Genomic DNA, 26851 nt, shown 5'->3' with positions numbered 1-26851 from the left:
TATTTAAAATGGCAGCCTTTATTTAGTTCACAATTCTGCAAATTGGCAGTTAAGGCTGGGCTCAGCCGGGAGGTTGTTATGGTCTTGGCTAGGTTCTCTCATGTGTCTGTGGTCAACTATGAGTTGGCTTCACTGATCTTCGCCGAGCATTCTCACATGTCTGAGGTCTTGGCTGAGACAACTTGGGCTGAGTGACTCTGACCAAGGTGGGCCCCCATCCTCCAGCAGGCTGGCCCAGGCTTTTGCTCACGGTGGAGGCAGGTATCCTGAGAGAGAGTTGAATACACTAGACCTCCTAAAGCCTAGACTGGGGAACTAGTAGACCATCACTCCCACTACATCCTATTGATTAACACTAGTTGTATAAGGCCAGTTCAGAGCTCAGATTCCAGGGTTGGGGAAAATACTCTACCTCTTGATGGGAAAAGCTGAGTGTCACATCATGAGAGGTGAGGATACAGAGAGGTAAGAACAATTGTGACCACTTTTGCAATCCGCCATACCAGCTGGACATTATAAAGACCAGGGTCTACCCAGATTGGGTCACTTTGATATTGAATAGAATTTATATCTGATGTAACCGGGAGTTTCTAAGTTTGGATGGAAATTTTGGGTGCCTCTGCTTCCCTCCCCCATGCCCTCTTCCTCCGTGTCTTCCACATCACCCTGACCAGCACATCCATGTGGCAGCAGGGGGCGCCGGTGTTCTCATGCTCTGTCTCCTGAGAGGTGGAAATAGCATCAGTTTCCTCCCACTGGTGGGTTTTCAGAAGGCAGAACTCGAGCAAGTGAGAAACAACCTCCGAGGGCGCCTCTCAGGTCCACGGTGTGCGCGCCACGACCTTGGTCCCCAGGTGGCTGCTTTGTTCACAGCTTGAGCTGGATTGTGGGACCATTCCCAAGTTCACCCTGCAACCTGATTTGGGGTGGGGGTGGAGGGAGAGTTTAGGGAAGATCCTGGGGCTACTTCTCTCCTGGAAACTTTCTGGGATGGAGGTGGGAAACATCTCTCCACCCCGTCACCTTGTTCTGTTGCTCCCCACGCTTACTGTGATGGGAATGTGTCGCCGATTTCTGTACATAATTATGGCCTGTCTCCCTCCACAGGATGCCAGGATTTTGTTTTTGATCTCCAGCCCTCTGATGCTGAGTGACAATGGAGTACCCCTGGCCAAATGCTGGTGGGTAAGCTGCACGAACAGGAACCTGTAGGGACGATGGGAGAGGGCTTCCCAGAAGTGATCCGAGAGTGACGCTGACCAACAAGGGGATCCGTGGCCTCCCTAGCACTGGAGTTTGTGCCTGCCACACCGGGGCCGAGTCGAGAAGAACTGCTTGAAGTTTTTCTCATAGGTGGGCAGGCTCTCTCGGAAGCAGTACGCAGAGCGTCTGTCACACTCACAGGCTCTCAGCCCACAGAGGCAACCGACACCAGGACCGGGGGCACAGTCACCTGCAGAGAGACAGAGGGTTACAGGAAGCTCCAAGCTCACTCCCACGGTTTGGTTCTAAGGTTTGGGAAAACCGAGAGCTCGCTGCAAGGGCTCAGGGGGTTGAACACAGAAAAAGAAAGTAATTTGGATTCCTTTTCCTTTGTCCCCCAGGCTGGATCACACCTCGGCATGTCACAGGCACTGGCATAAGGAGCAGAAAACAAGAGAAGTGGGGGGAGTGTGGGCTGCATGGAGGGGCGCCCTGAGTTAGTGTGCCCAGGTAGCACCTGGACCAGGGTAACGGGACCCATTTCCTCAGAACTCATCTCATACTTCCAACCACACAAATGTCTCAGGCATCAACAACTAAAGATGCCCAAAAAGGGAGTTCATGATGTAAGTGCTCCCTCCGCCCACCAAGCCTGTCCCTCAGCCACACTCTCAGTAAATGTCACCACCTCCTACTCGAAGCAGAAAACTAGCAGCCAACCTTGATCCCTCCCCTCCTCTGACTTTTCACATCCAGTCCACCGGCAAGTTCCATCAATTTCTCTCTGCTTAAAATATTTCGAGCTCTGCCCTCTTCTCTCCATCTTCTGAGCCGCCACCCTGACCCTTGTCATCACCAGCTCTTCCTCACTATAGAATGGAGACCTTCTTCAAATGTCACCTGGATTAGGTTTACTCTCCCGCTTAAAGCCCTGCTGTGGGTTCCCGCTATTTGGGGAAAACATCTCAAATCCTTGCCACGGACTCCAAAGCAGGCTTGCCACGCTCTGGCCCTCGCCAACCTCTCCATCCTCATTGTCCCTCACTCCACCACCTTCCCTCCTCCCCAGACACCCCAGCCTCTTAATGTCACGTGTCTTGCTCTATCTTGTTACAGGATCTTTGGGGTCACTGTCCTCTTTGTCTAAAACAGTTCTCTCCAGGACCTTCAGGTAGCTTGGTCCACCTCACCCTTTGGTTCTTGGTCAGATTCGCCCTGGTCAGAGAGGCTCTCCCTGGCCTCGGGCCTGAGGCTCCCTCCAGCCAGCCTCCTTACTTCTCTGTTTGTTTCATTCACTGTGCTTTCACAACTGGTACTTCTCTTATTTATTTGCTTTGCTTGTTTCTGTCTCTCCTCAATGGAGTGCGAACTCTGTGAGGTTGGGACTTTACCTGTCTTGTCCATCACAGTGTCCCCTGCATGCAGAATAAATGCCGGCACATAGTTAATGCTCAACAAAAAGTCGAATAAATAAATGAAGCCTCCAGGGGCCTTTGGGATCAAGTGTTTGCTCTTTGGCTGAATCACCACTAGATGGAGATCTTTTATTTAGTAGTCAGAGCTGTAGTGCCGTGTGTGTGTGTGTGTGTGTGTGTGTGTGTGTGTGTGTGTGTGAGAGAGAGAGAGAGAGAGAGAGAGAGAGAGAGAGAGAGAGAGAGACCTAAGGCACAACTTCCTCTTTTGAGATAACTCCATCCAGTTCCACTCTTTTTTGAGGGTTGGGAGTGAGAAGGGGAGGCGGCCAACTCTCTGGTTTATTTGTTGAGTTTGGGCAAGTTAGCTTTAGTATCTTCCTTATAAAATGGTGATAAAAATAATACTGTCAACAATAAATAACAGTGTCATCTTCATAGGGTTATGAGGACTCTCGTGTTGTTGACCAAGGGAGTAGCGGGTGCGCCCGGCACACAGTGTGCTGTTCCTATGATGTGTGTGCTTAGCTTGTTCACATGTGGGACAAAGAAGACTCCTCCTAGGCCTAGGTGGAGCCCAGTGCTGGCTATCTTCTGTGTGTTTGCCTTGCTCCCTCTCCGAGGCCCGCAGTCCCTGCAGGAGCTGTCCTCCCACATCTCCCTGAGGACGTCAGTTCTCAGACATGTGGACACCCACCCAAAGCTTCAGCCCCACCTCCCCGTTCACCCTCATGATGGACTGTGTCGGGGACGTTCCCATCTCTGGTTCTCAGTTCCTGCTGCTCCCACTGTTCCTGCCACCTTTGCCCCCACACCTCCTCTTCCCCATCTGTGAAAATCCTTCAAGCTCCAACAATCCCCAGCACTCGCAGGGACTCCCTGTGAGCCCCGTCCACACCGCGTCCGGGCCTGTCACCCCGGCTGTGCCCAGCGCTCCCCTTGCTTCTGTCCCTGGGCAGCCTCTGCCTTCTTCAGGGCCCCACTGGGTCTATGGCTGGTCAGGGAGGGGAGAGCTACTTGGGCACGGGCCCCACCCCACCAACCTCACTCTCCCCCAGGAGGGCTGGCGCCACGTGCTGCCACTCACCATGTGCCGTCTCTCTGGAAACCTGAGGTGAGACACTCTCCCCTGCTGCGGTCCTCTCTTCTTCTTCCCCATCTCTCCTTTCTGCCACCTCAAGTCTCCAACTTCCTCTTCCTTTCTCTCATGCCCCCCTTCCCCTTTTTCTTTTATCTTCCATCCTTTCCAACACGTGGAGTATAATTCTCTCCTGACATTCAGTTCTGCTTCTAAGCGCCTGCCCGGTCCCCCACCCTCTGGATCTGACTGGGGGCCGTGGTCTGTAACTGGGGTTACCCTCTCACAGGCCTCCCACAGGCCTCCCACAGCCCTGGGGGGACCAGGCCCGTCCTCATGGCCTGGATGACAAGATAGCCCTCAGCCAAGAAAGGCCATCTTCGGGAACCAGCCTGTCAACGCAAGCCTAAATCCAGATCTTGCACCTTCCAACTTACTAATGGGGAAACTGAGGCATGAAAAATGGAAATACACTTCCGCAACTGAGACAAAGCAGGTCAGCGTTCCTGCCTAAGGCCAGCCCGGATTGCCCGCTGGGCCTTTGCCTGCACCCCAGGCCTCTGTCCTGGCTCTGAATTCTTTCCGCGGGCGGGCGCTCCTGCTCAGGCCCAGGGCTTTAGCTACCTGAGCTCTGATGACTCTCCCGTTCTCATACCAGCCCAGGCGTCTCCCTTGAGCTCGAGACTCTAATACGCTCCTGTCCGCTTGACTTCTTTCTTGGCGTCTGATAAGATCTCAAACCCCACGTGGCTCATGACAAGCTCTTGCTGTGTCTTCATGGTTGGCTCCTCCCCCTCTGCACGAGCCCAGATGACCCCATTATCCCTGGCTGCTCAGGCCGAGAACCTCGGCGTCAGCCCCTCCCGCCTTCCTGCTGCACGTCTAAGCCATCGGCAGGGCTTGTCAGTTCACCTCCAACACACCCAGCACCTGACCCTTCTCTCCACACGTCGTCACCCAGACCCCAGCTGTGGTGGGTTCTCCCCAGTGCTACTGAAACAGCCTGCTAACTGTTCCCCCTCTTTCTTCCCTTGCTCCCCAACTTCTCTGCAGTGGCCACAGTGCTCTCTCTAAAGCAAAATTCGTGCACATCACTCCCTGCCACAAAGGATCCAACAGCATCCCCGGCAATTGAAAGGGAAGGTGAGCTCCTGACCCTGTCCTCCCAGGCCTGCAGGACTTGTCCCTGTCCAAGGTCCAACCTTGGCTCCCCTTCTCCCTGTCCCCTCTGCTCCCACTACGCTGGCCAAATGCCACCTCCTTAGACAGGCTTTCCTCAGCCACCTGAAGTAGCCATCCTTCCCTCCCCGGCCTTCCTCATTCTTTACCTTGTTGCCTTGCTTAAGATACCTTGTAGCACTTGTCACTACCTGAATGTAGCTTTACTTCTGAATATTTTATGACCTGTCTTCCTCCTTAATCACAAACTCCTTCTGAGCAGGGAGTCCATCTGGGGCTGCAGAGCGTCAGCTCTGAGCACGCAGTAAACACGTCACTGCTACCTGCTGCTGCCGCCTCCCTGGCTGGATGACACGCCCTCCGGGAAGGGAACCCGATCCCAGGAAACAGGAAGCCAGGGTCTCGGCTCAGACCTGCTGCTGCCCACGCACCCGGGCATCTCAGGTCCTTCTCTCCAGGCCTGTTCCGCAGCTTTCCAATGGGGATAAGGACACTTGCGTAGACTATTTAATGAGTTTTTTTTTTTTTTCATTCACTCCCCCATCAAACAAACAGGTACTGTATTGAGTTCCTACCATGGGCCTGGCCTATGGCTAGGATCTGAGTGAGCAGACCCCCCACTGCATAGCTCCAGAGGCGTCCTTCTCCATGGGCTCTGAGAACAAGGGCCCCCGAACAAGACAGACTTGTTCTCCGCTCTCCCAGAACTCACACTCTATTTGGCGAAGGGCGTTGCTACAAAAGTATACAAAACAACTTCAACCTGGAGGCAAAAGCTAGGAGAGAAAAATGGTGAGGTGTCAGCGAGGTGTCAGCGAGGAGAAGTGTTGTTAGAAATAAATTCAGTGGTAAAGGAGGAAGATCTCTGCAAACAACAGGTTCCAGTGGTTCCCGGGCTCACCTTTCCCCTTCGGCAGAGGGTGAAGTCCCCGGCGGCTGCAACCCGGTCCCTCTGCCTCCCACGACCAGGTTCCTCCCCACACAACATATGCATGCACGCGTGGGTGGAGGGGGCTGTCACCACAGGATGATCTTACAGTCCCTGGCAAATGCCAAGTCCTTATGTAAGCCCACTCAAAGGAGGCATAACAACTTCCCAGGTGGCCCAAGGGCAGCCTTTCTCACCAGGCAAATTGGCCCCGGGGCTCGGGTTATGGGCCTTTCTCTGCATTGATCCCCCAGTGACACTTAGAGATGTGGACAGACCAAGCTGTTTTCTCCTTTCCCTTCCCTGCTCACCAACTGCATCCCAGAGCAGCCACTGGTTGCTAGGCAACCCGGGCTTGGGTGCAGGATTTCACTGGAGGCTGGGGAGGCACTTAACCCTTGCAGGGCAGCTCTGCAGATGGAGGGGGTAAGGGAGCATGTATGCTGTAAGGGGGTCATGGCTTCGGCTCAAGGAGGTGCAAGTGCAGAGTAAATGCTCCAAAGAAATCTCTCAATAATACAAAAGAAAATCCCAGTGCCTGCCCACAAAGCAAAGGGGAAAAGCCAACTTAGACGAAAAAAGCAATCTCGACTTCTAAAAGGAAGGGCATTACCTAAGCACCTGCTATGGGCCAGGGCTTCTAGTTGGGTTCCTTAAGTCAATCCCCACAGCACTCACGAAGTGCATATTATTATCTCCTTTTTACAGGGGAGGAGCCTAAGGCCCAGGTGGTCTTGCAACTGTCCAGCTAGAAGGGTGAAGCTGGGATTCGGACTCAGCTCTGCCCAACTCCGAAGCAGTGCTCCCTCTGGGCCTCTTCGCAGGGTACACAGAGCTAGGACAGAAAGATCTGGCGCACCGCAGAGGAATGAACTCCATCTGCCTCTCTTTGCCCCCTGGGCCAGGGCTGAGCATCCTAGTGAGTGTTCTGCAGACAGTGAGACTTGAGTTTGTGTGAGTCCTCCACCGAAGTGCACCCCGTCACCTTCCCGACAGCCCCTGCCAGTGGAGACGGCAGTGTGAGGCGCACACACCAGCCTGGGGTCAGATGACCTGAGTCTGAATCCCAACTTTTCTTTCTCTGGCTGTGTGACCTTGGCCATCTCACTTCACCTCTCTGAGCCTCAGGGTCCTCCTCAATAATGGGGGGAATATACCCACTTTAAAGGCCTGTCATGGGACCCAAGGAGGAGGCGAGTCACATACTCCTAAGGAAGGTCAAACCACCGACTCCGCTGGAATGAGTGGCATTCACAAGGAGGCCATGGCCCGGGTCTCACGTGTGCTGCTCTCCACTGAATTTGCTCTACCCACACCCACGCCCTGGCAACCTGGACACGCAGTACTTGCCCGCCCTTGTCCTTGGCCCTCTTCCTTGAATGGCCTCAATGACACATGAGTTCCCCTCTCTGTCTCCTCCTATTGACTTTTGTGTCCCCGTGGCACCTATCCCAGTGCTCGGCATGTAGTCGCCCTCACCAAATATTTGTTCAACTGGAAGACGGCTGAGCTGCTTCGTTAACAACGCACGACAGAAAAAAGGAGGAAGGTTCTCAGCAGCAAGTTGCCAAGTGAAGTTGCAAAATCCAATGTAATCTCTAGTCAACAACTATTTATTGAGCACGTACTACACACACCGGCTCCGTGCTCCCCACGGGCGCTGGGCACAGCCGCGGGCAGGAATGGCAGGGAGAGACAGAGCACGGACCTCCAGGAAGCGCTGGTTCTCGGACCTGCCGTTCACCAACCCCAAAACCCTTGGAAAAACCTCATGCCCTAAATGTTCTCTGGGCCCACGAGGAAGCAGACCTTCAGGGAAGGGTCAGGTTCAAGGACATGTCCCCACAGGGAGGCTACTCACAGACCACGGTGCCGTTGACGACGTGGAACTGATAGCTGTTCAGCACGGGCTGGCAGCCCAGCTGCTTCACCTTCTCGTAGCAGCAGTCGTGGGCCAGGCAGCACCTGGGGGCCGGACCAGAGGGGAGAGGGTTTCACTGTGGGCACCCGGGGAGTCAGCCAGGGCACCTCGAGGGGGAAGGACTCACCTGCCTCCTCCCCTGGATGAGGAGGTGCTGAAGGGAGGGAGGTAAAAATGACAATAGTAAAAATATAATAAATAAGCAGTAACATTTAGTGAGCCCTGCCCAATACCTATTTCATTAGCTCCTCAAAGTAACCCTATGAAGTGTGACCACTGTCCCCATTTCATGGGGAGGAAGTGGGACTTGGATGTGAATTTCCCAAAAGTACATAGCTATAAAATGATAGACCCCACCCCACCCCTACTCCACTTCATGTCTGTGTACTCATTCATTTACTTAAGGACTTTTTTTTTTGATTGATTGATTGATTTGAGAGAGAGAAGCATTCATTTGTTGTTCCATTTAGGTGTGCATTCATTGATTGCTTTCCGTACATGCCCTGATCGGGGATCGAACCCACAACCTTGGTGTTTTGGGATGATGCTCTAACTGACTGAGCTAACTGGCCAATGCCTTTTTACTGAGCACCTACTATATGCCAAGCACCGTGATAGTCTCTGAGAAGATGGTTATCAGCAAAAACATAGGATTCTTTAGTTCTTGCTCTTGTGGTGCTTGCTCAGAGTAACCAGGGATGGGGTGAGGGTGTGGCAGGAAGGAAGAACATTCCCGGGGAGAAAGCAGCTGGGGGACAGCCTCGGCTCATTTCTTTAACCAGTGGATCAGGACAGGGATGCTGGAACTGGGGCTAGACTCTAAAACCCGGAACAGAAAATGCTTCTGGCCGATGCCCTGGCCCAGACGCTTCAGTGTCCCACCCTTCACATCCATGTCCACAAGCCAGCCCTCTGCCACCTGTCATCCTCAGCTGATAGTGTGAACTTTCTCATCTGCCTCTGAACTTGGACCGGGGGAGGCTCAGAGCATCAAAGGGGCAGGTTTTAAAACAGGTAAATTCTTGTTCAAATCTGGACTTTCCCACCTACTTGCTGCCTGTCTTTGGGCTTCACCACTTGGGTCTCATGTATCCTCATGGTTGTCGCCTGTAAAATGGGGCTGGTAACACTACCCCAGCCACTCACTGTGAGGATTAAAGTATGTCCTGCGTGCAAATCGCCAATCCCAGTGCGTGGCACACGATGGGCTTTTCATCAGAGTCAGGTCCCCGCCAGGGCCCTGGGTCCTTTCAGCTGGAACGTTCCATGTCTCATGAGCCCAACCTACCAGAATCAAGCTCTAGGAGTGATACCTCAGGACCCGCTGTGGGGATATATTTATCCTGGCTAGGTTTGAAGTGACAAAGAACATTTTGTTTCTTATTTCTTCCAATGAAATGGCTCGCACACTCATCTGTTTTCTACCTCTCAGCCCCTTGCCAGATTACACCAACTTCCAGAACTTTCTCTAGAAACTCATGCCTCCCCAGCCCCCATCCTTGGAGCAGGTCTGGCAGCCAGATGTGTGTCATGTGACCTCACCCAGATGGATGACTTTTCCCAGCTGGGCCACTTGAATTCTTTCTCCTGGCATATAGAGTTAGGACAAGGAGACAGCGGGTTGGTCTTATTGCACCTATAACCCTAAACACTGGGGAGCTAAGAGGAGACCATGTTTGCCACGAGAATGGAAACGTTCCCAGAGCTCAGCGCAGGACTGATGACATCATCTGCAAGGCCTGGTGCAAAGTGAATACAGAAGAATTTCAAAGTGGCTGCACAGGGCACACATTCAGGTAGTCAGCCCTGGTCTTGGATTCCTCGAGACATGCCCCTCCAATTCCCATTCCGTTTTTTTCTCATGTTCACCTGAATTGGTTTCTGTTACTTGCAACGCAAGAGTCCCAATACACTCCCTCTCTTCAAACATGGATCTCAATGCAAATGAATAACAGGAGGCCTCAGAGCCTCTGCACGCACCTGTCAGTGTCATCCATGGGGGTCCCTTTGCCCCCAAGCCCACAGTAGCAGCCATAGCCATAATACGAGAAGAAGGCACTCCGCCCTGTGATGTGCTTGACCATCCTTTGAAACTGCCAGAAGCTGCTGTGGGTGGGGGCCATCACTGCCAAGGACAAAATCAAGAAGAAGAAAAAAATGCAACAAGAGCCATGCTGCTTTGGTGTTCCCTAAGTCAAGTGCATTGCATCCGGGGTATCAGGGACCCCTAAGCATGGTGCATCAGCGCACTGGCCTCATCACCCATTTATGGGGAAGATGATAGGATCAATTCTACCACATCACACAGCTAGTTCATTGCTAATCAATATTGTCAACTACTGTCTTCCCCCAAAGTGAAAACCACCACCCTGGGCAGGTACTCCTCAGGTCTGATGTTCAACATTAAAGGAAAAAGTTCAAAGCCAGAAATGCCGGCCCCTACAAATATCACAAGGCATTTACCATCTCACAGAAGAAACAAAATATTTAAGAGGCAGAAATGATCACCTCAATCCATTTTTTTTTAAGTGACAAGTACTCACGGACCCAACAATTTTTACTTGTAAGGAACGCTTCCAAGTAAATGTCTGCAGCTGACATGGATAGAAAAATGGATTTAGATGAAGCTCTACTCAACTAATCAAAGAGTCAAGGAGTTTTCCAATTGAACTAATACTGTTTCCTAGCCCGTTCTTTAACTTTCCAGAGATATGCCTTCTGATCTCCTGGTAGTGATGACTTATAATTACCAGTTATTCCATAAGTCACCATAAGAATGCCTCTCTATTGAAAATAATTTTCCCAAATTAGCCAGATATATGTCTGCAGTTTTGTTCTGAAAGCCACAGGACTTGAAATAAAGGCAACTAGCATCCAAAGGGAAGACCCCTGAAGGGGGTGTGGCGGTAAAGCAGTCTAATGCCCTCTTTCTTGGCAAATGACTGCAACCTGCGATTTCCCAGAAGTTCTAGGAGATTCCAATGTGGGATAAACCCATTTTTCAGAAGAAACAGAAGCAGGGACTTTGGAAGAAGCCTGTCCCACTCCTGATTCTCTTTTGGGTGACACCTGATTTCCCCTCACCCGATGCCACCTCAGGAGAGCTCACCCCAAAGACCCAGACGCACAGACAGGAGGACAGCGATTCAGAACTCACTACTTACAGCAGGAGGTGAAGACGACGAGAACCCCAATGACCTTCATTCCCAAGGTGACCAAGGTGCCACAATCACAGTTTCCTTTGGTCACCAGCGGTCGGCCAGCTGAATCCTGTTCAGGGAGGAAATGACCCAAATGCGGTGAGTCTGTGTGGGTGCTAAGCCCCAATGGCGGCGCTCACCTCGGAAGGCCCTCAGTGCAGCGCTCAGCTGGCAGGTCCCTAAGAGCCACCCTGTCTGACCCATCAATCCATCTTACATAGACAGTGATGACACATTGTTGGCTCTTTTACCCATGGCGAAGATAAGGAGGAAAGAGTCTGAAAGATCTGTAAGTCAAGGCTCATTCCGTTTTATGTCTTTTTTTTTAAAGGCCTAAATTAAAGAACAGGTATATAATTTTTTTATTTTTATTTTTTACTTTTATTAATTCTTAGAGAGGAGAGAGAGAGAGAGAGAGAGAGAGAGAGAGAAGGGGGAGGGAGGAGCAGGAAGTATAAACTCCCATATGTGCCTTGACCAGGCAAGCCCAGTGTTTTGAACCGGCGACCTCAGCGTTCCAGGTCGATGTTTTATCGACTGCGCCACCACAGGTCAGGCCTGTTTATGTCTTTATCCCTAGAGTCTAAGTTGCACACTGGTAATAGGAATGAGGGCGGGAAACACTTGTGTCACACTTATTTTGCACCTTGCACAGTTTCTGGGCACTTTACTTATATGTCCTCCTTAAGTCCTCACACCCCCAGCTAGATAAGTAGTATTCTTATTCTCACTTTGCAGATAAGGAAGCCAGGCACGTAGAGATGCGCAGTAAATAAATATTTGGGAGAACGAATGAATGGGGGGAGGGGGTCAGAGTTCAATCATGCTTCAAGTTTCAGAAATAAATATAAAGCTGCAACCTACTGAGGACTAGCATGGGGCTAAGCGTGGTCATGGACGGTCTCCTTGAATCCTCTTGGAATACTCCCAAGAAGACAGGTAAGTTTAGTGATGAGGAAATAGAGACGGGCAGAGGGTAGGTACTTTGCCTGCAAACTGAGAGAGCCAGGACTCAACCCAGGTGTGTCTGACTCCAAAGGTGTCACCCCTAGCCTCTTAGTGTTCTCCTGCTTAACTGTGGGCCACTGAGTGAAGGAAGGGCTATCCTTATCCAAAACACAGCTGAGGAAACAAAACCAACCAACCCGAGCATCCAAGTCAATGCCACAACTCTCTTATTTTAGACATGGTTCTAGCAATACACCAGCCTCTTCTTCTCAGAACCAGAAGCTGATCAGGAATAAAGCTCGGGTAGCTGCTCTTGGCAGGAAGGCAAAAGAGAGGGAGAGACGACTAAAACAATTACTGAGCAAGCCTGTGAATCTGGGGCCACTGAGTGTAGGGGCAGATGGCTCTAGGCACATCAACGGTATTGTTCCTGAAGCGCAGCTATGGACTTTGGTGTTGCCAAGAAAAGGTTTCATTTTGCCAGACTGCAGAGGTGAAAGCGAAAGCTCTGGCCTTCTGCCCAGCCCCGGGGGAGGTCATTTAGACCTCAAGCCAGATGTCCTTGAGGGGAATACCATTTGGCAGCTTCTATTTAGGAGAAGAAGGTTGGCATTGGGATTAGTTCCTTGAGCCGCAGCTTCCTCATCTGTGAGGAGGAGACAATGACCTGGCCCCCCATGGATTGCTGGCAGGATTTAACAAGCTCCTGAAGACAAAAGCACACAGGCAACAGTAGCAAAGGTCAGTTGCTGTGTTTGATACATTCTGCTTAAGAAGAGAGGGAAGGAGGCAATACATTTTTTAGAGTTTTCCAATAATTTGGAAGAAATAACAAAAGAACTGTAGTACCTCAAGAGGTTTCTTTTTCTTTCTTTCTTTTCTTTTTTTATTGAGAGGAGGGGACACAGACAGACATGAACTCTGACCGGAATCAACCTGGCAAGCCCCCTACCGAGCAATGCTCTGCCCATCTGGGGCCATTGCTGTTCTCAGCAACTGAGCTATTTTAGTGCCTAAAATGAGGCCGTGGAGCCATCCTCAGCACCTGGGGCCAACTTGCTCAAACCAATTGAGCCATAGTTGTGGGAGAAGAAGCGAGAGAGAGAGAGAAAGAGAGAGAGAAGGGGTAGGGGGAGTGGTGGAGAAGCAGATGCTTCTCCTGTGTGCCCTGACCGGGAATTGAACCCAGGACTTCCACATGCTGGGCCAACTCTCTACCACTGAGCCAACCAGCCAGGGCCAATAAGTTTTATTATCCAGAAGCTTCTCTCTCTCAAGTCCCCTTAGGAAGCTGATCCATCAGGAGGCATGACTACCTGTGCCAGTCTCTTGGCCTCTCTACCAGAAATACACACCTGGTAACCTCCTGCCAGGCGGTTATCCATGATCCCAATCGACACATTTAATGGGATCGAGGACAGGCGGAGTAGGATATTGAGTGTGGACTCCAAAATCTAGAATACACTAGTTTGAAAGGAGGCCAAATGCTCTTTGGGAACAAGCTGCTAAGAAACTGAAGCTCCTGCCTTCAGCCCAGCCCTGGAAAAAGGTCATTTAGACTTCAAGCTAGATGTCCTTGGAGAGGCGAGTACCAATTGGCAGCTTGCTGGATCTCCAGTAGAAACACCAGCTGTGGAGTCAGCATCACCATCACCATGAACTTAATTCTCATTTGCCAAGCACCTATCATGAAGCAGGCATCGTGTGGGCAAAGTAGGGGGCTCAGACACAGGCTCAGAACCCCCTGGAGGAGATGTGCAATGCAGAACCCAAACGATATGATAGTGAGTATTAACCCGGATCAAGCAGCTATCACGTGCTGGGCACTGTGCCAAGGCTTACTTGTATTCTCTCATTTCATCCTCACAACAGTCCTATTATTGTCTCCATTCTATAGATGTGGAAACTGCGGTCCAGAGAAGTTCAATCAGTTACCCACAGTTTTCAGCTAGCAAATGGTGCAGTCAAGATTCGAACTTGACTCCAGAGGCCATGCCTGTAACACCTCTGATGGTGACATAGGCGGATACAAAGCAAGTGCCTTGTGGGAATGCCGGGTGGGCAGGGCTCTGGGGCACAGGGTGGGCTTTGGAGTCAGTGGTCTGGGGTTTGAAAACTGCTCCACCAGTAGGGTGGGGTAGGCATGGGCAAGGACCCTAGAGATGAAAACTCTGAGGGCCCATTGGGAAACAAGTTGACTGGAGCTCAGAGAGAGAACTGGGGAGTAGAGGGAACCATGACTAGGAAGGAGAGCAAGTCTGCGTGTGAGCTGGCAGGGCAGTAACCTCTGGCCGTGATACCATGAACCCACTGCACATGTGTGTGTTACAGGGTTCTTCCTTTGCAGACACCGTCTTTTTTTTTTTTTTACAGGGACAGAGAGAGAGTCAGAGAGAGGGATAGATAGGGACAGACAGATAGGAATGGAAAGAGATGAGAAGCATCAATCATCAGTTTTTCGTTGCGACACCTTAGTTGTTCATTGATTGCTTTCTCATATGTGCCTTGACCATGGGCCTTCAACAGACTGAGAAACCCCTTGCTCGAGCCAGCGACTTTGGGTCCAAGCTGGTGAGCTTTTGCTCAAACCATATGAGCCCACGCTCAAGCTGGCGACCTTGGGGTCTCAAACCTGGGTCCTCCACATCTCAGTCCTACACTCTATCCACTGTGCCACCGCCTGCTCAGGCCAGACACCATCTTAAGATAGATGGGAGACAAAGGCAGCAGAGTCAGCTCTCTCATCAAAGAGCAGGTGGGCACAGCAATTGACAGGCCAGCAGTCTTCCTTCCCTCCAGCCTTCCTCATTCCATGCTGTGCATTACACGACACCAGGGAGCAAAAGGCCCCCACTGCTAAACATTAAACAGACCTTAGGCACAAGCACCATTCACTGCCTGCCCGTGTAGAGAGACACACACTTGTGCGCGCGCACACACAAAGGGGGAGAGAAGCCAATTTGATTTTCCAAAAGATTGCATAATTCTTAGGTGATATTAAAATAGCTGATGAAGAATCCACTTTAATCTTTTTCGGGTGGGCGTTGAAGGGCTGAAGAGCTTTGCTTAGATATTTCTGACAGAATCATTTACAGGAAATAAGCCATCAGCACAGAGTTGCAAACCCATCAGCTCCCCCAAATCCCCACCTTCAGCACATTCTTGGGGCTTCAGATGCCTCCCTGGGTGTCCCAGGTGGGTGAGGGGATGACCCTAGCAGGAGGCCTGCCCAGCCCAGGCCCTCAGCAGCAGCTCCCACAGATGGGGCGCTTCCTTTATGAGGTGGGCAGAAATCCCACTGCTGAAATGACCGCCTCCTCTGCAGACCCCAAAGAACTTTCTGTTGGTGCCAATCACTGAGCATATAACCATGCCCTGACTGTGCCTGCTCTTCCATACCTGGTCCAAATGTATTGAAAATTATATGATTTGTAAGTCTGTGGGTGTGCAATGTGTTTCCTCAGCCAAATGTGAACATCTTGAGGAGGGTTGGAGTCATGCTCATATTGTAATCCTGTTTCCATGTGTCTGGGATAGACAAGATAGCAAATATTTTTGCCATAATCCTAGGTTATGAACCCTAATTCTTTCCTCTGGTAGCATGGTTCTTGAATGTCCATTAACATTATCTTCTTTAATATTATAGTCACTAAATTATTCGTCTGCATATTCCAAGAGTCTAGAACAATGCCTGGCAGATGATAGTCCGGATAGACTCCTTCTGAAGCTATCTTAAGTCCATCGTGGAAGAAATTACTTCACCCATTGAGTTGAGTTCTGCAGGGTAAGTGAGCATTAAGCAGAGGAAGGGGAGGAGGGGTTGGGGAGCTTAGAGAAGTGTCTTCTTCTTCTTTTTTTTTTTTCATTTCTCTGAAGCTGGAAACAGGGAGAGACAGTCAGACAGACTTCCGCATGCGCCCAACCAGGATCCACCCGGCATGCCCACCATGGGGCGACCGCTCTGCCCACCAGGGGGCGATGCTCTGCCCATCCTGGGCGTCGCCATGTTGCGGCCAGAGCCACTCTAGCGCCTGAGGCAGAGGCCACAGAGCCATCCCCAGCGCCCGGGCCATCTTTGCTCCAATGGAGCCTTGGCTGCGGGAGGGGAAGAGAGAGACAGAGAGGAAGGAGGGGGGCGGGGTGGAGAAGCAAATGGGCGCTTCTCCTATGTGCCATGGCTGGGAATCAAACCCGGGTCCTCCGCACGCTAGGCCGACGCTCTACCGCTGAGCCAACCGGCCAGGGTAGAGAAGTGTCTTCTAGGCAGAAGGGACAGCAGGAGCAAAGGCTGCTGGACTATGGTGTAGGTGCGTATTTGTGTGGCCTTATGACAGAGAACGGATTTCAGGGCAGACATGGATCGGTAGTCAGTTTGGGGCAGAATCAAAGGGTGGGTCCCCTTGCACTAAAACAGGACGAAGCAAGGAAAGCAGGGAGACAAAAGGAGACACTTGTAGGTCTGATGGCAGAAAGCTGAGAACGTGTCCATACGATGGCTTCTATTTTCTCTTTGAAGAGAGAAGTGAGTTTACCTTCTGAGTGGGAAGAGGTGGGGGAGAGGTAGGAGGTTTCAGGACAGAGAACACAGTTTAAAAGAGCCACTGGGCAGAAAGGAGACAGAACTGAGCTGGAGACAGTGGAAGGATTTCTCGGTAGGGTTGAGGGTTTAGTTGAGGTTGGAGAGACCACACGTCTCCAACAACGTAATGTGGCTGGTGACTTCTTCAGTCCCTGGTTGTCAGTGGACCAGCTGGGGTTTTATCAAGTGGGAGGAACAGAGGGACAGCAGGCAGCGCATGGAGGATTCTTGCAAGAAAATGGCTGAGGTGATGGACCAGCAAAGAACCAGGTTGATAGGCAGGGAGGAAGCAGAGAGGCAGTGGACAGGAGTCTGGAAGATGTTGGAGACAAATGTGGCAGAAGTGACTGGAGTTGCCGGAAGCGTAAGAGGCAGTGGTCGGGAGGGTCAAAGCAGCTGTAAATGTGGTTGAAAACAAGGTCCCAGATGGGCTGTGGCCAGGCAGTGGGAGGCTGATGAGGAAATGAAGAGGTCTTGGGGGGGATGAAAGAGTGGCACTGAGGATGATAAAGGGGACGAGTGCTCCCCAAGGCAACAGATGCCCTAAAAGCAGCCACTCAGATTCTAGGGTCACCAGGAATCAGCCCAGCAGCTTCATCTAAAAACTGGGGCTGCTGACAGGGTCAGCGTCTGACCTAAGGGCATAACACGCACTTGAGGCAGGCGGACTGCGCCTCACCCCAGCCCCCATGCCAGAGCACCAGCTCCCTTCCCCAGGAGATGGGAAACCAGGCAGGGAAGCAGGGAAGGCCAAGCCAGGTTCCAGGTGACCTACCCCTCCCTCCTCCTCACCCCACCCTCCTTCTCACCCCACCCCCATACTCCACCCCGCCCCAGGCCCCCACCCCTCCTCACCGGGGTCAGACCCATTCCGGCCCCTGACCGGAAGCACGTGGCCCCCCACCAGCGCGGTTACCCGGGAGACCGGGGCTGTTTACCAGCAGGACAGGCCAGGCTACTGCTGCAGATGGAGCAGAGAGGCGAGGTGAGCAGCGCAGCCCCCAATCCTGCTCACGCCCCCCCAAGCCAGAAAGGGACTGGGAGAGGCCAGACGGGAGTCTCCGGGCACATCACCGGGGCGGGGCAGGCCTCCCCAACTCGGGGCAAACCCTGGGAGACAGGACAGGTGCCCTGAGAGTCATAGCTACTCCCCAGTGGCAAAGCCAGCCTGGTCAGAGCTCACCCTTGCCGGAATAGGACGACTCCAGGGCTCTGCGGAAACCGAGGGGCCTAGGAAGCCGCTGGGCCATGCCCTCCTAGCTGGGCAGTAGAGACAGGACACAGACCCAGAGAGACTAAAGGACATCCCATCCGTGTCCGTCACGTGGAAAGACCAGAACCAGATCTGAGCCACCCCCAGACCAGTGTGCCCTTTCGTCCAAGTCAGCTCTCACTTTCTAGACGCTCTTTCTTGCCCCTCCCCCAAATCCCTCCTCCGGCTGCTTAAGCTTGTTTCCTTCTGGAGCTGCCTGTCCTTGGAAATAATTGAGCTATCCCCCTCCACCTACCCATTCCCCTTGGAATCATTCCCAATTCCTTTTCCAAACCTTTGATCACTTGGTGGCTTGTGGTCCAATTTCTTCACTCCCCGTTTCAACGTGGCATTCTGTTTAGGACAATGTATTCTAATCATTAGCGGTCGGAGCTGGGAATGGTACCAAAGTTTTCTCCTCCTTGGGCCAACTACTGTCTCCTGTTGGTTCTTCTGAGCGCCTTCCTCCTGAAATCTGCATGGGGAGCGGTGGGGATTGGCAGGAGATACTATTAACTGATAAATATTTTTTAAAGACCAATTCAAATATATGCATCCTTACTACCGACCAACAGCTGGTGTGTGGGCAGTTATATTTTATTGCATTTACTGTAGATTTAGATTTGGGTCGTGCGTGAAATAGGATGGTCTGACCCTGTGGTGGGAGGTGGGCCCTAGGAAATCAGGAATATGGCCTTAGCTTCCCCTAGCAACTTTTCCTTGTTTCCAGCTGATTGGGTGGTTAACAAGCGCCTGCCCCGTGGCAGTTCCTTGGAAGCAGTTCTCCGTGTGTTTCCTGACTCTCCGCAGGCCTCTGGGGTGCAGCTTTCATGTTTAAGTAAACAGCCACTTGCCCGTTCAGCTGGCAGCTTGACGGATGCCTACGCGGAGATCTTGTCAAATCACTTTGTGGTTGTGTCTGCCAGGCCTAGAGGTGGCGAAATGAGCCAAGCAGGGATAATGATGGGTGCTGCAGAAGCCTTTCTAGACCAAAGCGGGTGGGCAGGGTTTGGGACCCAAGATGTGAATAGAAAGACACAGAGTTGGCCCAGGTCCCCAAACCCCCATTTGCCCCACACCCCTCTCCGTGTTCGAGATGCTGGGGAGAGTTGGTGTGCCCGCCCTGTAACAGATGGTCCCTGCACTGGCGAAGAGGCAGCGGGTTATGAAAGCAGGTTCGATGGAATGGTTTTACCTGAAGGAGGTGTTAGACTCTAAATAACCATGAGTGGGCTCATAGGAATTAGTCATAACTGAGGTTTTTCTCTGAGCTAGCTCCCAGTCATGTTATCTTATGACCAGCGTGTCTTGAATATGACACCCCTCTGAACACGGATAATTATATAGTAGCAAAAGGTATAGAAAGTGCAGGCACATACTCAAGTTTTACTGTTAAAAATAATCCAGCAGAGAGCCTGGGAGAACATATGACTTTCCTCGTCAAAGTTGTTAAAGGAGAGGTTTCTAAGTTACCAAACTTACTGACAGTAAAACCTTCCCGAGGCATGTGTGGGAGTTGGAAGCCAAGTCTGTGATAATTCTGTGAAAACTGTGGCAAATTAATAGCCATTCTGCAAGGGGGGGAGGGTGGGCAGAGAGGGGGAGTCAGTGCGCGAGCTGAGCTTATCTTTGGCAGAACAGTTGGACGATTATGACCTCTCTGTACGATCCTGAGTTAGAGTGCAGAATTGCTTAATTTCAAGGGAAAGACTTTAAAACAAAACTGACGTGGGGAGGGGGGGACAAAAAACCCCACAGATTCTTCACAGTTGATCAGAAAGTAGATTAAATTAACAAGGAGATGGCCAGACTTTTGAGATGCCAAGGAGAAGGCTCCTGAACCCCCCGACCACCAGATTGGGTGTGAAAGACAAGTGAGAAATGGAAGAGGGGAGTGTGGGAAGACTTGGTCCGTAGTAGAATGGAGAAAGCATGCAGTTAGGAGAGAGAGGGCAGCTTTGTTCGAGACTTCCCACAAAAGTCTTGAGCAGGACGTTTGGAAACGGCAGGGATGTTGTGTGTTGTTTGGTTGTGGTTTTCATGGTGAGGAAGAGGATAATCCCTAAAATTATGCAGTGATGGTAGTGCGCACAGCGTGGTAATGTTAGAGTGCGGAGCTAAGGGGCTTGGGTGACACTGTTCAGGATGGGTGATGCAGGTAGCTTGGAGTAATTGAATTTAAGGTCAGTATAAGATTAAAGTGTGAATTGAGAAAGGATTTATTAGGGAGCATTTAACTCATTATTTTTGAGGCCATTTCAATAGGCAGGAGCTCCCTGAAATCAGCCCCCTGGCACTTCTGTGCCATGGGCGGGGCAGGCATGCACCCCATGACTCACCCAGCGGGGTAGAGTTGACTACACCCTGGGGAAGAGCTCTAAAGCAACAGGTAAGGCATTTGGACCTAAAATAATAAAAGCACCAAACAAACAAAAACACCAAAAGCAAATGCAAAATAACCCCTTACCATTTAATTAAGTCTTTACTATGTGCCAAACCTGGTGGTCACAGCGTTACCTATATTATCCCATATTGCTATCCTCTTGTTACAGATAAAGAGACTGCTGTTCAGAGGCAGTTAAATAATGTCTTCAGGGTCATACAGCGAGTTCCATAGATGAGGAAAGTGACCTACCAGAAAGATGGAGCAACTGCCCCGTGATCACAGAGCTGGCTCAAGGCAGAGCCTGAAATAGAACCCAGGTCTTATGACTGCAGGGCCTGTCCTTTGCACCCAAACACGTTGCTTCGTAGGGACCATGAGGCACTGGAAAGTGACCAGAAGGTCTCTAGAGGGCTGCCCAGCCTGTGGGCACAGAGAGCAGCAGTCAAGAGTGTGGTCAGGCTTCAGAGGGAGGCAGGGAACCCACGCCATTGCAGTGTTCTGGGAAGATGTCCCTGGGGACTGGAGGAGGAAGTGGCTATAACAGTATTAGGGAAAGGGCCACCCAGATGGCCCGGAAGGAGGAAGAGACCTGATTCGGGCCAGCAGCACAGGGCAATGCTCACGCCTCCCACCATGCTTCAGAACACTGCTTCTGTGTGATTGCATGAGCACGTACCCGGGTGCCAGAGACAGATGCGGAGACCCTCGAAGTATTTACAAGGCCGTTGGGAAGACAGAAACATAAACAGTAAGAGACAGAATGTGGTAAGTGCTGGGGGAGACGCCCAGCCTGGTCACCTGCACTCTGTTTCAGGCTCTGCCTCTGGCGGGCTATGTGACCAAAGGGAAGTCGCTCTGCCTCTCTGGCTCACAGAATCAGCATGTGCCCAGGGTCTCCTTTGCAGTTGGTCCAGAACAGCGTTTGTTAGTGATGGCCCATGGGCCAACTTCAGCCCAGCACCACCTGTTTGTGTGACTTGTGAGCCAAGGATAGCTTTTATACTTTTAAATGGTTGGGGAAAATAATTAAAACAAGAATAATATTCTGTATCACATAAAAGCTATATGTAATTCCAGTTTGCATCCACAAATGATGCTTTATTGGAACACAGCCGCACCCATTCACTTACATACAGTCCGAGACAGCTTTCAAGCCAAAAGGGTCGAGTTGAGTACTTGTGACCGATTGGATGGCCCGCAAAGCTGAAAATACCATCTGGCCACTTACAGGAAAGGTTTGCTGATCCTCTATTCTAGAACCCGAGGACTCCCCTATAGGTTCTGGCCGATGGGTGGACCAACAGTGGAGCCTTTCTCCCCTCTCCCTCCACCCCTGGTGACAAAGTCAGGGCAGTTGAGAGACACTGCACAAAGTGATTAGTGCAGAGCCACCCAAGAAAGGTGGAATAAAAAGACAGTAGTAGGAAGAAGAATGAAGGAAAAGAAAGAAGAAAAGAATTGGAGGAAAAAGAGAGGTGTCTCTTGCATAGTGAATGTGCTGTCCCTGTTTGTCTAAACGGAGTGCAGAGAGAAGTTGTTGGTCTGCCCCTCAGCTCTTGTATGAAGTGGAGCCTGACTTGCTGCTTGGTTACTTAGCAGGGCTATTTCTGCTCTGTTGAGCAAAAGCAGCTCCTGGTAACGGCGCTTTTCATAATCACCTATGGCTGCTCTGCATTATGGCAGGGCTGAGTGGTTGGAACTGAGATCATTGGCTCCCAAAGCTGAAAATATTGACAGAAAAAGTTAGCTGACTCTTGGTCCAGGTTGTCACATGGCTTGTTCCTTCTCATCATTCTGGTCTCTCAGCCTGAGGCCTCCCCCGTCCCCAATGAAGAATAAGAATCAATCCTCACTCTAGTCACTCTCTGACGCAATACTTTATTTTCTTCATTGCAGTTGTTACTCTTTGAAAATATCTATTTGCTTGTAGGCTTAATATAATACTTGTCCGTGCACTGTGAATTTAATAATTTAAGTTGCAAGCATTTTGGTTCACGGATATGTTCCAATACCTAGAATGAATGAATGAATGAATGAATGAATGAATGAATGAATGAATGAATTGCAGTTGGGGCCCCTCTCACTGTGGCCTGTTGGCTTATTCTGGTGTCTGGGGAGTGAATGGCTAGGATCCATAAGTCCCAAGAAGTTTAATCCACAGCCCCTTCTCTTTTCTGCCATTTCTTTAGGGTCTTGAGAAGCAATGGCCACGGAAGCCCCTGTGAACATAGCCCCTCCTGAATGCAGCGCTGTTGCCAGCACAGCAGCCCACGGCTTCACCTGGCAGCCAGACACGCTGAGCATGCACATAGTGAGGCCCAAGTCCGCCAAGGGGCGTACCCGGCCGAGTCTGCACAGACCCCAGGGCACGGGGGCGCGTTCTCACTGCACACTATCTCCTCCGCCTCCCGCCATTCCTTGTGAGTCACCAGGCAGCCAGAAGCCAGGAGCCTGTGCACCTAGATCTCCACAGCAGGGAGCTCCCAATGAGGTCCCTGAGCTGCTGCAGCAGGTGCCCATTGGGGCTTCTTCATCCCTCAATAAATACCCAGTCCTTCCTTCCATTGTCAGGAAAACCCTGGAGGAGGGGGCTGTGGAAACAGTAGCTAAAAAGGCCAGCTCGCTGCAACTGAGCAGCATCCGGACTCTTTCCCAGGAGGAGATCCGCCCTGTGAAGACAGACAAAGAAGATTCCAGAGCTCCAGTTCACTCACCAGCAAGAAAACTCACTGTCCAAACCACGAGACAGAGCTCCTCTTGGGCTGGAGAGCTGGAGGAACCATCAGATCAAGAGCCAAGGCTGCTGCTTGCTGTCCGATCACCGTCAGGCCGGAGGTTCGTTCGCCATTTCCGGCCAACGGACGACTTACAGACCATCGTGGCCGTGGCTGAACACCGGAACAAGGCCACCTACCAGCACTGCAGCATTGAAACCATGGAGGTGCCCAGGCGACGTTTCTCTGATCTCAGCAAGTCTCTGCAGGAGTGCCGAATCCCTCATAAGTCGGTGCTGGGCATCTCACAGGAAGACGGGGAGGGGTGGCTCTGAGTCTGCAGCCGCCCAGCTGGGGTCCTGCGTCTTTGAGCGTGGAGCGTGCTCGGGTGCCATGACCGCCTGGGCACGTGGTTCCAAGTGCCATGTGCTCCTGGTGCAGCTGTGATTCTGGGGACTCGCGTCTTCACGGCATCTCTTTGGAAGCAGTGAAATTTGCACCTGCACCAAGTGCACTAAGAAGATTCTCTTCCAGTTGTTAAATTCTCTCCACCCCTGGAGTGAACTGGTCGGTTACCAGGGGCTGTTCCTGGAATGGCTGTGACCTCCCCAGCATTTGGGGTCTTCCTAGATAGAGCACCTGCTTGTCTTTACAATGAACTCTCTCTCTCTCTCTCTTTCTCATGAAGCCAACGGTTTGCCTTTCTGTATTTGATGCGGGATTAAACACTTCCCATAGAGGATTCGAGTCCGATAAATAGCCAGGGTTCAGAAAATGTCAAAACTAGCATTTGTAATTCTTGCAAGCATCTTTAAGAAACAGGCGGTGACCCCATCTTGGCCTCTTCTGGGAAGGAGCCCCTCTGCCCGGCTCGGGGGGCTCAAGTTCCTTGGGGTTTCCTGGCTGTGCGAGGTGGCTGCCCAGGAGAGAACAGGTCTTTCCCTGGCACCGATCCCCCGCCCCCCGCATCGCCACGTCCAAAGCAGCCTGAGAGCTGGAAAGCCGGTCGCTTCCCCAGCCCCAGATTAGCCCATAGCTACTTTAACATAGAGACTGACCAGATTTACAGCTTTTGCTAGTTACTCGCTAAGTGCAAAATTCTTCCAAAACTGAGAAGAGCCAGTGTAATCTCATTCCCTTTGCTTTTGTCAGTAATGGAATCTTTTGTAATTATGTAAGCCTGCAAGTCCGTGCAGATTTTCCTGAAGGCCCCTTGGCTTACTTGGGTGTGAGTGAACCTTTCTGTCCCCCAGTTTCAGTGTCTGGCCTACCTCAAACACAGAGACTCCAGGGGTGCTCCTGGTCTCTGATTTAGGATCCTCAGCACGGGGAGTACCTGGGTTTGGTATAACATGCTGTGCCCGTGCTGAGAGACGTAGTGTCCAAGTGCCTGGCTGATCTGCATGAAGCACTTCTGACCGCCTTAGCCTGGAGCTGCATTGAAGACCACAGAGTCTTGTTTTCCAACTCTGAGTGGTGACATAAACAGTTTGCCAAAGTCCTCTTGTATTGCTAGTTTAGCAAGACTCCTACGTCTCATCTGGATCCCCTTTATGGCCAAATCGCTACTCAGAGTAGGGAAACGTGTCCCCCCCTCCCCCATACCTCCCCCAGCCATCATGGAGCCCGAGAACTGAAATGCACAGGGAAGGCAGGAGTCCTACAAGCATAGCATTGTTGCTGCCCCCACAGTGAGTGCGTCCTGGGCATAGATAAGGAATGTGGCTGGAAACGTGACTTCCAGCAAATCGATACTCAGCCACGGAGATGAGCACCACCATCACATCTACTGAAGAAGGCTCGCCCTGTCCTAACTGCATCCCACACCACCCCAGGTCAATCTAGAACAGGTGGCAAAATTCCTTAAGAAATTTTGGGTTTGGTCAGCAGCTTCTTTGACTACAAAGGTCGGCTGGGGCTTGCAGTGTCTTGGGCAGCCCATGCATCTGGCCGGGTCTCCTAGTTATTGGCCACAACCGAAGGGACAGTGTTTCAAGCCCAGCACTCACAGTACAGGGGTTCTACCTCCCACCCAGGACTCAAGGACATAACTCTGCCTTTGATCTAGCAGGCTGGGGGAAGAGCCTCCCACAAAATGACACCTACTCTGTGGCAAGAATAACATGCCACCCACCTGGGACTCAATAATTTCTCCAGGCAGGAAATCTTTAGAACACTTCAGTGAACTGGGGCATGCTCTAAGGAGTTAGAACCTTCTCCACTTAGGGGTTGGCTGCTGCTATTTAGCTTAGAATTTTGGGGTGGCGAAAAATATGGTGGAAGGCAGGAAGCGTAGAAACATTTTAGGATATATGAAGAAAGCTAGATTTGGCCCTGGCCGGTTGGCTCAGTGGTAGAGCGTCGGCCTGGCGTGCAGAAGTCCCGGGTTCGATTTCCGGCCAGGGCACACAGGAGAAGTGCCCATCTGCTTCTCCACCCCTCCCCCTCTCCTTCCTCTCTGTCTCTCTCTTCCCCTCCCGCAGCCGAGGCTCCACTGGAGCAAAGATGTCCCGGGCGCTGGGGATGGCTCCTTGGCCTCTGCCCCAGGCGCTAGAGTGGCTCTGGTCACAACAGAGCGACGCCCAGGAGGGGCAGAGCATCGCCCCCTGGTGGGCAGAGCGTCGCTCCCTGGTGGGCGTGCCAGGTGGATCCCGGTCGGGCGCATGCGGGAGTCTGTCTGACTGTCTCTCCCCGTTTCCGGCTTCAGAAAAATACAGAAAAAAAAAAAAAAAAGAAAATAAAGCTAGATTTGAACCAGCTTAATAAACTTCTGACAAAAGATGATGATTCTAACAATAAAACTAATACATGTGAAACTGAGTTGACAGAGAAGCACATCTTATGTTTTAGCCCAAGACTTTGGCTACCATGCTCCAGTGGACAGAGGGGTTAGTTAACTTGATCTTCAGTTTCCTCCTTGGCCAGGCTCTTGGCTGCGCTGTTAGCTCCAGGTCTTCTTTCTCATGCACCCCAGATGCCCACCCCGCCCATAGCTCCCGCTGTCGGCTCCTGTCGTGGCATGGAACTTGTCTGTACAGAAAGAGTCTCCCGAATTTCTCCTGAAAATCATCCCACGTGCTCTCTCCTCTTAAGGTTGGTGAAAGAAGACTCTATCAGAATTTTAAGAGTTTTTGGTGGCTCTGCATGTGGCATCACCAATTAGGCACTCCTCTTGGTGGCCTTGGGGAGGTCGGCTTAACCCACTTCGCAATCGCAGACCTCAGTCATTCACTTCGCCAACAGTCGTGGAGGGCCCACTCCGGGCCACGTTCAGTGCCGGGCATTGGCATCCTAGTGAGAAAACGAGGAACCGCCTTTGGACCCTCAGCTCAAACCCGGCTGAAGTTGGCCGCTGCAGCTTCATCCGCGAAGGACCCCAGAATGAGAAGCAGGCTGGATCACCACTGTGTCTGCCTCCCACCCCATGGAAATGCAAAGGCAGCTCTTCGCCACGGTTTCTAGTGATGGCACTAGGTGCTCATGAGGCATATGAACTCTGCCTAGGACAGGCTTCATGGCAAGAGCTCCCAGTATATCCCCTGAGAAAGTCCAATAGGTAAATGAGTCCTGGCAGCAGAAGGAATAGCAGGAGACATAAGTGACTCATCATTTAGAATCCAAAACATTTTCACCAACAGATGGCAGGTGGTTTGAACACAACAGCCCTTGCCCTAAAAGTATCTGGGGACCCAGTCAACAGCCGTCAAGCCTGGCCAGTCCTGCCGAGGAGAAGACCTGTGAACATGACCGTGGGCCAGCAGGCACCCTGGAGCTCACACATAGAACATGGCAGGAGAGACCTCTTAGGCCTTGGAGCGGTATAGTGACAGATCGCCATCATGCACGACGAAGGTAGGCGAACTACATTTGGCTTTTGTTCATGCTCTTTTCAGCCATTTTAAATGGGTTTTAACATCAAGTAAAGCCCTGTCTTGAGAGGCAAGAAAAGTTCCTCTTTACAGAATGTTTTTATTAAGGTCTTCCTAAGTTGAGATAAAGGGTGCACAGTTTCCCGCGGGGTGGGGTGGGTTTTAGATAAGCCTTTTATATG

The 26851-nt window shown here is 51.5% G+C and overlaps 2 protein-coding genes across 5 annotated transcripts; one reads left to right on the top strand and one right to left on the bottom strand.

Annotated features, from left to right (window-relative positions):
- Positions 1-17802, bottom strand: PLA2G2C (phospholipase A2 group IIC). Of its 2 annotated transcripts, XR_010730504.1 has the most exons (6): positions 17632-17802; positions 10886-10991; positions 9702-9846; positions 7662-7765; positions 1024-1453; positions 1-916 (listed from the first exon to the last, which is right to left on the bottom strand). XR_010730504.1 is itself a non-coding variant. In XM_066270254.1 (5 exons), the coding sequence occupies exons 1-5, from the start codon at positions 17752-17754 to the stop codon at positions 1284-1286; spliced, it is 648 nt and encodes a 215-aa protein (XP_066126351.1). In that variant the 5' UTR covers positions 17755-17802; the 3' UTR covers positions 1-1283. The 2 variants fall into 2 exon arrangements, 1 of the variants encoding a protein (XP_066126351.1); XM_066270254.1 differs by having other exon boundaries at positions 1-1453.
- Positions 3673-25267, top strand: UBXN10 (UBX domain protein 10). 3 transcript variants are annotated; one of them, XM_066270241.1, is made up of 2 exons: positions 3673-3729; positions 22276-25267. In XM_066270241.1, exon 2 carries the CDS (start codon positions 22290-22292, stop codon positions 23133-23135), a length of 846 nt encoding a protein of 281 aa, XP_066126338.1. In that variant the 5' UTR covers positions 3673-3729; positions 22276-22289; the 3' UTR covers positions 23136-25267. The 3 variants fall into 3 exon arrangements, with proteins under 3 accessions (XP_066126338.1, XP_066126337.1, XP_066126336.1); XM_066270240.1 differs by lacking the exon at positions 3673-3729 and adding an exon at positions 15553-15653; XM_066270239.1 differs by lacking the exon at positions 3673-3729 and adding an exon at positions 17317-17433.
- The last annotated feature ends 1584 nt before the right edge of the window (positions 25268-26851 follow it).

This window comes from Saccopteryx bilineata, chromosome 3, assembly GCF_036850765.1.
Source record: "Saccopteryx bilineata isolate mSacBil1 chromosome 3, mSacBil1_pri_phased_curated, whole genome shotgun sequence".
In the NCBI taxonomy this organism is placed as follows: Eukaryota; Metazoa; Chordata; class Mammalia; order Chiroptera; family Emballonuridae; genus Saccopteryx; species Saccopteryx bilineata.
The sequence above is the reverse complement of the archived record's forward strand: the minus strand, read 5'-3'. Positions and strand labels throughout refer to the sequence as shown.

Coding starts and splice junctions, on each gene's coding strand:
- PLA2G2C (XM_066270254.1), bottom strand. CDS start 17,754: ATGTCCTTTAGTCTCTCTGGGTCTGTGTCCTGTCTCTACTGCCCAGCT. Junction 7,766..9,701: donor CCCATGGATGACACTGACAG/GTGCGTGCAGAG, acceptor TCCGGCCCCCAG/GTGCTGCCTGGCCCACGACT. Junction 1,454..7,661: donor CGTCAACGGCACCGTGGTCT/GTGAGTAGCCTC, acceptor GTCTCTCTGCAG/GTGACTGTGCCCCCGGTCCT.
- UBXN10 (XM_066270241.1), top strand. CDS start 22,290: ATGGCCACGGAAGCCCCTGTGAACATAGCCCCTCCTGAATGCAGCGCT.